Source organism: Medicago sativa, chromosome 3 (genome assembly GCF_051527215.1).
Source record: "Medicago sativa cultivar Bolivia chromosome 3, Bolivia_mono, whole genome shotgun sequence".
In the NCBI taxonomy this organism is placed as follows: domain Eukaryota; kingdom Viridiplantae; phylum Streptophyta; class Magnoliopsida; order Fabales; family Fabaceae; genus Medicago; species Medicago sativa.
The window spans coordinates 11,694,293-11,709,390 of NC_140751.1; the positions used below are offsets into that span (position 1 = coordinate 11,694,293).

Below are 15,098 nucleotides of genomic sequence, written 5' to 3' on the forward strand. Positions count from 1 at the left end.
ACAAAAAATGAGGTATTTTAAAGTACCCCTCTACCGAAATTTCCTTGAAAAGTCAGAGACTAATCAGAGTCAAAAGGCACATGAATGTAGAACCTTAGGTCAAAAATTGGGGTATGACAGATGCCCCTATTTAAGTTTCTTCGTCTGGAGATTTGAAGATGGAATCTTCGAGTTGACGGAACGAAGAGACTTAAATACAAAAGTACACCAATTTTGGACCTAAGATGCTGTGAAATGCTCATGATATAAGTATGAATGCAAGACGGCAAAGATGATTTGACTGGGGAGAGAAACAACAACGGGATACCCAAGTTTGTTAAAGAAAGGGATCCGACTCCGCTAGGGAATGTAGTTTCACTGGGGAAAAGATTGTCTACAAGACTTTTAGCGACATCTCTTGAACAGCTAAGCTGGGAATGACACTATTGAAATTGAAATTGATTAGTGACATCACTAGAACAGCTAAGCTGGGGATGACACTATTGAAGTTGAAATTGACCGGTGACATCACTAGAACAGCTAACGCTGGGGATGACACCTCTGAAATTGAAATTGACCGGTGACATCACTAGAACAGCTAATGCTGGGGATGACACCATTGAAATTGAAATTGATTAGTGACATCACTAGAACAGCTACGCTGGGGATGACGCTTTTGACATTGATTTGATTAGTGACATCACTAGAACAGCTAACGCTGGGGATGACACTTTTTATAAGACAAGAATTTTTGCAAGCTATTCACTTGACACTGGTGATGACAAAAGAGGCTTGCAAGCTAGTCGCTTGACACTCGTGATGACAAAAAGAGGGTTGCAAGCTATTCGCTTGACACACAGGTAACAAAAGATGTTTGCAAGCTATTCGCTTGACACATAGGTAACAAAAGACGCATGCAAGCTATTCACTTGACACAAAGGTAACAAAAGATATTTGCAAGCTATTCGCTTGACACTCGTGTAACAAAAGATTGTTTGCAAGCTATTCGCTTGACACAACAATGAGTGAAGATCGAACTGAAAGGGTACAGCCATACAAGATTATGGGTGATCAATGCGGTTATGTATGAATGATGTTGTGTATATGCTGTGTATGAGTGAATGTAATAATGCATGAATGTATGGATGTGCGAAAGTATTAGTGTATGAATGTATGATTGTATGAATGTATGAGTGTATGAGTTGTAACTTGTATGACTGTATAAACTGTATGTGACAGGTGAACTTGATGAGACAAGACACAACAGGTAAGATGGGAGTCGAACTGACATCGCGGTACAAACACTCGGCAAACTTCCTTGGAGATGATGTTATTGTGAACAAATTGAACCGTTGATGGGTGAAGCCTGGCACAAGGTAGCAGTTGATGCTCCTGGATAAAGCCCATTGTTGACCAAGAGTCTGGAAGAAGTCGCCATTTGTAAATTGACGCAGAGTGTGTCTTCCACTGGTATGCTTCAACAGTCATTTTTCATTTTTTTTTTTGAAAATCCCTAACTTTTGCCTGGACCGCCCTTTCGGGTTTTCAGTCCACCGGGAGTATATTCCTTTTTTGTGCCCCTAATTTTTGCCTGGACCGCCCTTTCGGGTTTTCAGTCCACCGGGACGCTCTCTATTGCCTAAGCAGCCTTTTCAGGTTTTCAGCTTAGCAAGCCCTTTTTTTTTTTGAATTTTTTGATTATGACTGTATCTTGCTCAATGCAGAGATCCTCTCCATAGTGCTTAGACATGTTTCTATTTTGGAGTGAAACCGTTCTCAAGGCGCATGCTGATGTACGCTTCAACTACTCATAAGTTCAAAGAGAGTGTGCTTGTTGTTCACACTTTTCAAAAGATGTAAAAAGTTTTGTATTTTGAAATTTTTTGCTTCAGTGTCATCCCCAGCATAGCTATTCAAGTGATGTCGCTAAAAAATGTCTTGTTGTTCATTAAGCTATTGTTCCAAACCGATACGATAGTGGACAATCAATTTCCCCAGTGAAGTCGCCATTTCTGTCGCGTCATTTTTCGGAGATCAAGGCTATTTGATTAGCTTATTGACTCACTAATTATTTCACGACTTTGAAAAAATTTATTTAAATTGGGGGGTCCGGGGTTTAGTTACATAAAGGGAAGGTATTAGCACCCTTTATGTCCGTAGCCCCCGGACCCCCCAATTTAAATAAATTTTTTCAAAGTCGTGAAATAATTAGTGAGTCAATAAGCTAATCAAATAGCCTTGATCTCCGAAAAATGAAGCGACAGAAATGGCGACTTCACTGGGGAAATTGATTGTCCACTATCGTATCGGTTTGGAACAATAGCTTAATGAACAACAAGACATTTTTTAGCGACATCACTTGAATAGCTATGCTGGGGATGACACTGAAGAAAATAAACTGAAACATAACCGCTCTCCACTACTACTCACCGGCTGCAGTCTCACTCACTCAAACAAACCGCGACACGTACCTTCTTTCTCGCGCGTGAAACCTCCAAGAGTAACATAACATTAACACAGGTAATTGAATCTTCTCAAAATCTCTATCGTGCATTTTTAGGGTTTTTCGAATTGTCAATTTCTATATCTCTCTAATTGTATTCTTAATATATTTAATCATTGTAGGTCTTATGAAACGAGGGTATCGAGAATCTCCTTCAAGCTCATTCGGTTCACCTCATTCTAAACCTATACATAATTCTCAAGGTATTGCTCTTTGCACCTCCCATTTTTGCTACTATAGTTGTTAAAAACAAGTATCAGATTGAGCTTTGCTGAATTTATAATATAATGTATATTGCTTTTTGTCACCTCTTGTTTTGCTCTTCTTTGATCATGTTACCAATAATTATGATAATAAACACCAATTTTAATCATTTCAGTACTTGACTCAATAAATAAGGACATGACCATTTATTAAAAAAAAGACTCTAAATTAAGTACTAAACTAATAAAAATAGAATTAAAACTTAATTAAAAAGACTCTAAAAATGTGATATGACGGACTGTCATCACATTACCACAATTTATTCTCTCATGTAAATAACCGTGAGGAAGAGACATGACACTCTCTTTTATGGATATGCGCATAAAAGAACCTTGTCAACGGATCATGCCAGGAAGAGGAGATTGAAGTTGAGCATGGGGCACTATGATCCCACTACCATCGGAGTTATCACACGATACCCATGAAAATTAGTCAAATAGGGGTTACACATTTTGGGCCATGATGTTTGGATAATATGTAATAGTTACACTATAAATACTCTATTCATACATTGACATCCAACCAATTAAACAAGCTTTTTTTCATAAATTTATCCCTTTATTTTTCTGCTTTTATTTATACATTTTTCAGTGTAACTCAAAACCCATAAGCAATCGTACATATCACTCTACTAAAGTAGTTAGGAAACCCACAACTGAGGGACATAGTTCTTCCCCTGGCCTTAATTGATTGAAGCAAATGAAATTACAATCGAGAAAATTCACTGACCACCACTAATTTCAATTTCCACCAACACAATCAGTAACCAATTCCTTGAGCTAAGAACTTTAATCCCCAAAATCTTCAAGTCTTTAATTATATTGTTGAACCTTCAATTAGATATTTAACATCAAGAATCCCTTGAATTCACCACCAGGTTGTTACATCATATCTATAGGGGACGAATAGCTACCTTTGTTTTTGGTTAGATGAAAATGAGTTCTTTAGAGAAAAATATTTGTGAGATTATAAGTAGTCGATATTCTTATGAAATGACTGTAAATGATGATGTTAAATACGAAAATTAAGACAATGAAAGATACAAATATTCAATGATTTTTTTTTTTCATTAAGAAGATCAACAAATCTACTGATTATTTCTAAAGATGGTCAATACACTATAAGAATTATGAACAAGGTAAAATAGATAACCAAATTTTGACAAAAATCAATTATGTTAAAAAGATGAAATTCGCCAAAATACAATCTTTTATTCAAAAGTTATTTGAAAATAAAATTCAAACAAGTAAGTGATTTTCTTTGCTTTGAGAAGGAATTTTAGAACCCCTTTTTGAAAATAATGAATCTTTAATAAGATTATTAGTTTAATCAAACTATGAATATTCTTAAAAATAAAATTCTTAAGCAATTAACATTAATCTAGAATTAAATCAAATAAGATGTTTCTCATTGCTCTTCTTAGTCACCAGCGACCTGTCCTGAACTTCAAGATTGGAAAAAAAATCAAAAACTCCTTTTGTTAGCAGAAAGTGATTTGAGAGTTTATGTGGTGGTTGGGTGTTAAGGAAAAGAGCAGAAATTAAATTCCCTTTTGTGACGGGGAAAGTCTTAGGGGAAGAGAAAGTTTATGAGATAATAATTTTCTATCTTTTCATTCCTTTCATCTCAGCATATATTCCTTGAGGTTATACAATTATTCCTAGGATTGCAGGATCTTAAGACACTTGTCCACATCCAAGAGCAAAAAGATAAATAACAAAAATACTAAATAAATTTATTCTTGTCCTCAGGACCCTAACGGTCAAGGACTACTAGCAGGAGACAACACATGCTTTTTGTCCATATACTGGATGATTCTAGAGACAGTGATCAATCCCTAAAACGGCTAGGTTTCTTGGTTTCCCTCTTGGGTCTTTCTCTTGGGCTTTGACCCGAGTTGTTTGCTTTTGTTGGGCCTTTTCCTTCATTCTCCTTTATTTGCTTTGTAACATTACCATACCCATTGAGACAAATTTTGTCCTCAAGATTAAGTCTGGATACTTGGATTGAATCATTGATATGTTCTCCCAGGTTGCTTCTGTAGATGGGAATCCCTCCCATTGGATTAAAACCTCAGTAAGGTCACCTGTCAAGCGCCGCTGATCCAGGACAGCAATGGGAGTTGGAACGGACGGAGGAAAAACAATTTAGTCTGGTAGGGGTGAAATTTGATTGGTGGACTGGCCCTGGCACAATTTCAGTAGTGAGACATGAAATACTGGGTGAATTCTGGAGGAGGGTGGCAGTTATAGCTCATAAGCCACCAGACCAATGCGTTTAGTAATGTGGAAAGGTCCGTAGTATCGTTTTGCTAGTTTTTGTGAGGTGCGGTGCTGAACTGAGCTTTGACGATAAGGCTGTAGCTTCAAGTAAACCCATTGATCGACCTCAAAATCTTTGTCTTTGCGGTGGAGGTTGGCCTGCTGAGTCATACGGTTCCTTGCGCGTGAGAGTTCTCCTTCAGAATTTTAATGATACGGGCCTTGTTACTGAGTAATTCATCAAGTGTTTGAATCTTGGATTTGCCGGCAATATAAGGGACTAAAACTGGAGGTTTACAGCCGTAGAGGGCCTCAAAAGGAGTCATCCCAATGGCCGAGTGGTGTGAGGTGTTGTACCAAAATTCAGCGAGGGAAAGAAAACGAACCCAAAGTCGCGATTCGTCACTAACAAAGCAGCGAAGGTAAGTCTGCATACAATGATTTAAAACCTCGGTTTGGCCATCAGTTTGAGGATGATAAGAACTGCTAAAACTGAGAGTAGTGCCAAGGGATTTGAACAAGGAATGCCAAAACTGACTGATGAAGATACGATCACGATCACTGACAATTTTTTGGGGGAACCATGAAGTTTGTAGATTTCGACAATAAAGAATGGGGCTAATGTGGCAGCGGTGTAGTTGGCAGGTAGGGAAATGAAATGGGCAAACTTGGTAAGGCGGTCAACAATGACCCAAATTACCGTTTTGTTTTGGGAGGGTGAGAGGTGTGTAATAAAGTCCATGGATATATCTTCCCATACTTGTTGAGGAAGAGGAAGGGGTTGAATGAGACCATAAGGCGCATGAGTGTTATATTTGTTGTGTTGGCATGTGTTGCAAGTGTTGTCAAAGCTTTTAATCTCATTGTGCATACCCAGCCATTAGAAGGAAACGGAGACACGAGCAAGTGTTGCTTGAATACCAGAATGGCCGCCGAGTGGGGATGCGTGAAATTCCTGAAGTATTTCTGTGGTGATGCATGTTTCTGCTGGGATGAACAATCTGCCTTTGAAATACAATAGCCCTGATTTGTATGTGAAATTCTGCAGCATCTTAACATCTTCCTGCACCTTAGTAACCAGCTTCTGACCTGCAGGGTTAGTAGCAAAAAAGTTCTGCAATTTAGAAATCAAAGGGGAAGAAGGGGAACTAATAATTGCACAAATCCCATCAATTGGTGCCTCAGTAACTCGAGATAATGCATCCGCAACAACATTTTCTTTGCCCGGTTTATAATGGATTTCATAGTTGTATCCAACCAACTTAGTTAACCATTTTTGTTGCTCGGGGGTTCGAATGATTTGGTTCATGAGACATTTGAGGCTTTTATGGTCAGTAAAGACTTTAAAGGTGGACCCAAGCAAATACTGTCTCCATTTTTTAATAGCTTCAGTGAGGCCATATAACTCACAAACATATGTGGAAGATGCAGCTAGGCGAGGGTTCAACTTTTTGCTGAAAAATGCTAGGGGCTGAGAGTTTTGGGATAGGACAGCACCTAAGGCGGTGGTGGAGGCGTCAGTTGTGACTTTAAAAGGCTGGGTAAAGTCAGGTAAAGTGAGTGTAGGGAGGTTGATCATGGAATTTTTTAGTTCTTCAAATGCTGTTGTTGCAGCATCAGACCATTTGAAGGCGTTGGCTTTGAGTAGGTCGGTTAATGGGCTAGCAATTGAAGCATAGTTGAGCACAAAACGGCGGTAAAACACAGTTAAGCCTAAGAAAGCATGCAGGGCCGTGAGGTTTTTTGGTGGAGGCCAAGACACCATGGCTTGGATTTTAATAGGATCAGCTTGCACACCTTTGGCAGATATGAGATGCCCAAGGTAATCAACCGATTCAACACCAAACTAACACTTTGAAAGCTTGGCGTAAAATTGGTTAGCAGACAACAAGGATAAAATTTGATCAATGTGGTTCAAGTGTGGCTCCCATGTGGGGCTGTAAATTAAGATGTCATCAAAAAATACCAAGGTGAATTTTCGGAGGTAGGGGCGTAAAAGGTTATTCATGGCGGCTTGGAAGGTGGAAGGGGCATTGGAAAGGCCGAAAGGCATCACAAGGAATTCATAGTGACCATCAAACGTACGAAATCCTGTTTTATGGACATTTTGGGGAACAAGGCTGATTTGGTGGTAGCCGGACTGTAAGTCAATTTTAGAGATATATTTTGCACCGTGAAGTTCATCAATTGTGGGAATGGGAAAACGGTCTTTAATGGTAATGTTGTTGAGGGCCCTATAGTCTACACAAAAACGCCAAATGCCACCTTTTTTTACAAGGAGGACGGGTGATGAGTATGGTCTAGTGCTTGGTTGAATGATACCATCATGTAACATTTCGGTGATGAGTTGGGTCATGGCTTCTTTTTGGTAGTGAGGGTAACGGTAAGGTTTGATGTTGATGGATGTGCCTGTGGGAGTGAGGTGAATATGGTGATCATGGTCTCGTGGTGGGGGAAGGTTGTTTGGTTTGGCAAATACATGCGAATATTGTTTGAGAAGGGTTTGTAAATCTGGGTGGACAGTGAGTAAAAATTGTTCATCGGTGAAAATGCCGGTTGCGCTATCAGTAGTAGTTGTTGGTTTGGTTCGGATCATGGAAATGGAGTGAAAAGTGTCAATAACATTGGTTTGTAACATACGGTTGAGCTGATGTGCAGTGGCTTGGGCGATGGTGTTTGGATTAAAGCCTTGAATGGTTATGAGTGTGTTATTGTGGTAAAATTGCATAGATGGAATAGCAAAATCTGATACAAAGGGTCCTAGGGTTTGCAACCATTGAACTATTAAGACCACATCAACACCTTGAATGGGTAGAACATAAAAGGAAATTGGGAAAATGTGTTGGTTTATCATTAAAGGTGTATCTTTGCAAAGGCCAGTGCAGTGTAAATAGTCGCTGTTTCCCACCATAACGGAGAAAGAAGATAACAGTTGGATTAGTAGGTGGAGGAAGGACGCGATACGGGGTTGTATGATGTTGTGGGAACTACCGAAATCCACCAATACTGTGACCTTCTGGCCATATATGGCAGCGGTAAAACGTAAGGTGCGAGGTGAAGAGTGTCCTGTAGCGGCTTGGAGAGATAGGTGAAAGAGTTCAGGCCTAGGAATAATGAGTTTTGTTGTGTTATCTTGTTTTACGGTTGGGAAAGTGGTTGCTAGAGGGTTAAGATCTATGAGGTTTGGTGGTTCTGGTGGGGTGATAACTGCACACAAGTTGTCTGTGAGAGGATCTGATGCATCATCATCTAGGAGTAATAGGAAAAGCTTAGGTTTGCAGCGGTGACCCGGATGGAAACGTTCATCGCAATTAAAGCATAGCCCGTGGGCGCGGCGTTGCTGCATTTCTGTAGGGTTTAAACGTTTGATTGGTAGTGAACTTGTGGTAGTGTTGTTTTTCTGAAGTAAGTAAGGTGAGGGAGTGGGAAGTATTGGTGGTTTGGGTGGTGAATGTTTGGATGTGGTTTGTTGAAAGGGTCGTGTGGCTGTGTGTTTGGATTCAATCAGTTTGGCTAGGCCATACTCTTAAGAAACTGATGTGGGTTGGTGGATTGCTAGCTCATTTTGAATATGGAACTTAAGTCCAGAGACGAAACAATCAACAATAGCAAGAGAGGAAAGACCTGCTACCCGATCGCATAATTTTTCAAATTCACGTTGATAATCTGCAACTGAAGTTGTTTGTTTCAACTTAAAGAGTGCCTATTGGTGGTTGTCATAAGCTGACGGGCCGAATCGAACCTCGAGAGCGGCGGTGAAAGCATCCCATGTTGAAAGGAGATTATTGTTAAACATCCATTGATACCAACTGAGAGCATCTCCGGTCATGTATCCGGCAACATGAGCTAGACGCTGGTTTGGGGATATGGAGTAATGGGTAAAGAACTGGTTAGCCTTGAAAATGCAGTCTAGTGGGTTTGAGCCATCGAAAGGAATGAGGCAAAGTTTAGGTGGTTTAAGGGTGGAATCTGAAGTTGAGGTTGTGAAACTACATGAGGCTTGGGAGTTGTTTGGTATTTGTGATTGCAGGGTCTCTATGGAGGTAATATATTGTTCATGTCGCTGGTCTTGAGTGTTTCGAAAAGTGGAAAAGGCTAGTGCGAGGTTGTTTATAGAGTCTTGTAGTTGTTGAAGGGTAGGTGGTTCAGGTTGTTGTCTAGGAGGCATGATTTCAAGAAAACAAGAGCACCAATGTTAAGGAAAAGAGCAGAAATTAAATTCATTTTTGTGACAGGGAAAGTCTTGGGGGAAGAGAAAGTTTATGAGATGATAATTTTATGTCTTTTCATTCCTTTCATCTCAGCATATATGCCTTGAGGTTATACAATTATTCCTAGGATAGCAGGATCTTAAGACACTTGTCCACATCCAAGAGCAAAAAGATAAATAACGAAAATACTAAATAAATTTATTCTTGTCCTTATCAGGACCCTAACGGTCAAGGACTACTAGCAGAAGACATCACATGCTTTTTGTCCATATACCGGATGATTCTAGAGACAGTGATCAATCCCTAAAACGGCTAGGTTTCTTGGTTTCCCTCTTGGGTCTTTCTTTTGGGCTTTGACCTGAGTTGTTGTTTGCTTCTGTTGGGCCTTTTCCTTCATTTTCCTTTATTTGCTTTGTAACATTGGGATCATTAGAGGACAACAGATGAAGGATGTAAAAAAAAATCAATATGAGTGGTACATCATATGATCGGGTAGAACTACTAAATCTGAGGACTCTTCTTATTCATGGTTCACCATAACTACTTGGTTGATGGTTCACCCTAAACACCACCTTTTATTAGACCTCAATGAAAAATTAGTTCACACCGGCAATGCATGTAATCCCTTTTCTCCAAAATATTTATTATGAACAATTAATAGAAAATGCAAACAAGTGGCCTTCATACGTTGTTTAACCAATCAAAATGAGTAATTTATGCATATAAAATTGTGTAATTTTTTTTAAAGGAAAAATTGTGTAATTATTAGTTTTTCGTATGTCTAACTTGCATTTTCGAAACAAATTGTTTTAGGCAACACCCTTAAAACAATTGTTAGAGCCCGTTTGTCATATTATTACATCAATTGATCAATCGAATTCATATTATAACCTCTACTTTTATTGCCGAAAAATAAATTAATTACCACAATACATTTTCCATATATTCTTTTACTCGATGATTATTAAAAATGTAACTCGTGCGAGGCACGAATTTTTAACTAGTTTTTTAGAAAAATAATCACTTTTAAGAAAATTAAATCCATTTGTTACATCTTTTTAATTTTAATAAAATCAGAATCTAATTTTTTTTTTAAAGCAGCTTCAAAAGAGATCATGATTTTTTTTATTTATAAAATCTATAAAAAAAAAATCTTTAAATTATTCATTATCAAAATCACTTTAATTTTAATCAATAACAAACAAAGTATGACTCATAAAAAAGTATGACCGATAATTAGCTTCAATATTTTCTCACTTTATATATAAGTTTGATTTATCTAAAAATAAAAAAATAAAAAGTTTTCTTTCCTAAAAAAAAGCATTTTTTATTTTGGTTACGTGACCAACACTTTTTAATTTTTAATTTCGTGACCAACACTTTATTAACTTCATAATTCACACCACTTCGCAAATTCTTTTATTTCACACAAAAACCTTTTAATTAAATAAATCCTCAAACCTAAAACACACACAAGTTGGAAAGAGACGAAGAAGAAACAAGAAAAATGAAGAGAGACAGCTTACTCAATCGCGTGGCTGCCGGAGCCGCCGTTGGCGGTGCTATCGGTGGCGCCGTCGGTAAATTTTCACCATCCTTATTCACCGTTATGCTTAATTATTGCGTCTTTTTTCACTGAACCAAATTTTGTTGCATGTAGGTGCTGTTTATGGAACTTATGATGCAATTAGGTATAAGGTATGTAGTTTTTGAATTCCAATTTTATGTTTTTTTTTTTTTTTTTTTTTAAATTTCATTGATTATTGAATAACTGAATTGAAAAGGAAAATGCAATTTTTCTGTGTCGTGTTGGAGTGTTCTTTACTTTGTTTGGATTTGAAATTGTGTATTAAAATGGGTTTTTTGATTAATGAAGAATAAAATTAAGGTGGTTAATGTTTTGTGTAGTGGAAATTGTATTAGAGGGGGTTTAGATTTCGAATCTGAATCACTAAGAAATTGAATGGATTTATGATTGTAATTGTAGCCTAGTAAAGAGGAATGTGGATCCTTGTTGTTTGTTTTAACTCTTAGATCTTCAGGGTCTTAAAATTAGGGGAAAATGGAAGTTCTAAGGATAGAACTTAGAAGACAAGTCCTGGTGGATGTTACACAAGGCTCTGACCGTAGTATGTTTGATACATATTACGGTAATTCTGATACCAATATCGAACATTGACATAAAAGTTTATATAATCTAGTCACACATAGCTAAATTTCCATCACAGTCAAAGCTTGAAGCATTCAACTGCAGCTAGGGTTTAACATCAATGTTTCACTGCCAAAAATTGAATAGAGAATAGGTAGTAATATTTAATCTGTTCATAGTTGAATTCTTATTATTCTTGCGGGAGGCTTAATTGTTGAATAGCTACCTAATGTATAATCCCTTAAATTTTAACGATAACAGTACGTTTTCCCGATTATTGGATGTATAAGTAAGCCATAAGTTTAGCTTGATGGGTAGTTGTTGTGATCCAAATGTATCATGTAATAAAGGATGAGAATCATTATACTTTAACGCTTGATATATGGTCTAAAGGGTTTTTCAAGAGCTGTGAATGTGAAGGGAACCTACAAATAAATGAATGTGTCTAATTGCAATGTGGAAATGTTGGAGAAATATTAGGACGTTTGAAACTTAGTTATTTTAGGTTTCTGATTAAGTGAAAAGGTATGATTGGAATCGAGAAACAAAAGGAGAAAGAGGAAGAAAGAAAAACCCAAGTTTTTGCATTGCTTCTTAGACAGCAGAAATCTAGGGTTTATTTATAAGAAAGTAAATTGATTGGCTATACATTCCTTAAGCATAATCAATAAAGGGTTGGGGACTAAGTAGTCCACACCCTTAAATCCTTAGTTAAATATCCTGCCTCTAACTAACAAGAAAGAAACTCCAAATAGTTGGAGCAAACTTAGTGAATCGTTCAAAAATAGATATATCCTATGCATAGTCACAGACATTACTAATTATCCTTAACTCTAAGAGAAGTGAAGTAGATTGCTATATAGGTAAAAGTAGAAGATTCATTGATATTTGATAGAACCCTATGTGTCTTTACCTCAATCCGAGAGACTGGAATATGGATTAGGCACTGTGGATACAAGATGATATAGACTCCTTGTTGCGTTTGAGAGAACTGGACTCGCCTTAGGCCTTCTTTTCTCAATCAATCAATAACTGTCCTTACTAACTTCTCATTTGTCCTTTGATTTCAAACTATATATGTGAACACTCTCATCTCCCTTTTCTAGTTACAAGTGATCTATAACAAAGACCTAATTATAAGTTACCTAGTAAATATAGGACTAGGTCTAGAAGTACAAATTGATTTGAAGTGTCAATTTTTTTTGACGGAATTTGAAGTATCCATTTAATAAACTAAATGTCTTATACAAATTACCATCTTGTAAGGATGTCATGTTAATCTCCATTATCAAGTTAAAGTTGAATCAATGAGATCTTTTGTCCTTAATGGAGTTGGTTGGCTGGCTTGTTTTGCTATCTCCACAGTCCACTTTACTAGATGATGATTCCACAGTTCTCCATACTAAATCATGTATATGGGATGGTCATCAGAAATAATCCCATAGGGCTTTATGCTGTTGTTCTTGCTCTCTAATGTATTCCTCCAATCTTACTCTCGATCTTTGCCATTCAAAATGTAGTAGCTGCTGTGTTTGATTGTGGAGAAAGTGTAAGAAAATAAAGGAAAAGGAAGAGTTAAGCTTTGCTACTCAGAGGGAGCTGACCCATGATGGCCATGGGGTGACCTCGGCCCTAACCCTAAAAATATGTTGGGGCCCAAAACACATCATTCGATAGACAATAATAGAATTAGTGGGTTATATTGGGAATTTTATATGTGGTGACTTTTGCCTTTTATTGTGGTGCTTGTTACTGCTCGGACAAATTATTAGTGATACTGATGCATCCCTTGTCTATTGATTTGGAATTTTGGACTTTTTTTTTCAAATTCTATCCCCTTGCTTGAATGATTTTCATGCGCAATCAATAGAAGCCTTATTTAGATTTGGAAGCTTATCTTTTCTAAGACGCAATAACTATAACACAACACTAACATGGGGGGCAGAGCAGAGGACATATTGTAGCACAACCAAGAAGCTAAAATATAATGGGTATTTTAAAACACTTCATATAAGGTTATATGCAGTATCCATGTGTGTTTATGTGACGAGCGTGAAACATCAACTAATACTGTAGTTATATGATAATAATTATAATGGATAAAATTACATATAATATGACATTAAATCGGATCTGGATTGCATGCAGTGCTGTAGTCGTGTCATTTCTGGCCTCCGAGCTTTAAATTTAGAGCTTTAAATTTGAACCGTCTGAAATGTCCCCCCGACTGCAGGACTGTATGCAGTTTTGAGACTGCATGCAATCCAAATTCCATTAAATCTCTGCTTCACATGCTTTCATTGAAATAAAAGAAGAGGAAAATAAAATCTAAGTTCTGATTCACAGACAGCACAAAATGTATTCAATATATACATTTCGAATTTGTAGTTAGTTGAGTGTGATTTCTTCATTAACTCTGATATTGAAGTATGGTTCCGTATAAAATGAACCCATCAAGATATTGGTCCATGATGGACCAGTCTTTTCAATGCTTAGATCATATCAACCCACTAAATCTTATCATGGTCCATAAACACCAAATCAAACTCATCAACTCTATCACTCCCATTTACACTCTCTCTCTCTACCTTTTTCTTTCATACAGATGCCTTCATTAATTTTTTACGTCTTCCATTAATTAATCAAATTATAAACTAGTATTAGATAAAATTATATTAAAAATAACAAACTCATATTGTACCAACAAAATGAAATAATAGCAAACTCTTATACTTAGCTTGCTTGGTAGTGGTTTTTGGGTTTTGAACTTTTTCATTTAAAAAAAAAAAAGATCAAACTTGCTTCAGCCTTGCAAGTGGTATTTCTACACATGAAGAAACAATGGAAGCCGAGCCAATTACAGCAGAAAATTAGAATTATGTTGTGAATTTGGTTTTGGTTTCTTAGGGTTTGTTTGTAAGTTGAGGTTCTTTATGGTTCATAATAATTTCAATCTTTTGATTATTAGTATTAAGCTTTTATACATTTGTATTGAGCTCAGCCGCTTTGAGAGAGAGAGAGAGAGGTTGCAATGAGACAGAGAGAGATCGCTATGAGAGAGATGAAGTTGATGAATTAGATTTGGTGTGGATAGACTATGATAAGAATTGCTAGGATGATCTAATCTAAGGTTGAAAAAAATTGGTCCATCATGGACCAATACTTCAATGGGTCCAAGCTAAATGCCACCTTGAAGTATATGATTCAATTCTTTTAGTTTCTTTCTTGTAACTCTTTTCAACTTCATATCTAATATTTGAACTTTGGCTACTGTGAAGTATTCTTGTACTAATCTCTATTGGACACACATACATGTTCCATTCAAGAAACATTTAAAGGATAGTAACAATTGTGTCGTGTTCATGACATGGGGCGTGGGTATATAGAACCATTTATGTATCACGTTGTTTTGGAGTGCAATGTCTATTCTTTTTTGATACTCAACTTTGATGTTGAAACCTTGCAGGTTCCCGGAGCCCTCAAGATTAGGCATATTGGGCAGGCCACTATAGGAAGTGCAGCTGTATTTAGCCTGTTCCTTGCGGCAGGAACCTTGATACGTTCTCATTAGCTTGTCTTGTATTAGATTGTGCAGTTGTGGTGATGAGTTTTCTTCAATTGTTGTGTTGTTAACCTTATAGAATGTAGTCTTTTTGGTGTCTGAACTAAACTACTATGTTGCTGCATAGTTTTTCTGCAATAATTATTAGACTTTTATTTGCTGGGTCAAA

The 15,098-nt window shown here is 37.1% G+C and overlaps 1 protein-coding gene and 1 long non-coding RNA gene across 2 annotated transcripts; both read left to right on the forward strand.

The window, feature by feature from the left end:
* The first annotated feature begins 2,383 nt into the window (after positions 1 to 2,383).
* LOC146935736 (uncharacterized) lies at positions 2,384 to 10,325 on the forward strand. The gene is made up of 3 exons (XR_015030345.1): positions 2,384 to 2,499; positions 2,605 to 2,685; positions 4,778 to 10,325. It is a non-coding gene; the product is annotated as an uncharacterized LOC146935736 (long non-coding RNA).
* Positions 10,326 to 10,686: 361 nt separating this feature from the next.
* On the forward strand, positions 10,687 to 15,098 carry LOC146935737 (uncharacterized). Its single transcript, XM_085750830.1, has 3 exons — positions 10,687 to 10,798; positions 10,879 to 10,916; positions 14,834 to 15,098. Exons 1-3 carry the CDS (start codon positions 10,726 to 10,728, stop codon positions 14,936 to 14,938), a joined length of 216 nt encoding a protein of 71 aa, XP_085606956.1. The 5' UTR covers positions 10,687 to 10,725; the 3' UTR covers positions 14,939 to 15,098.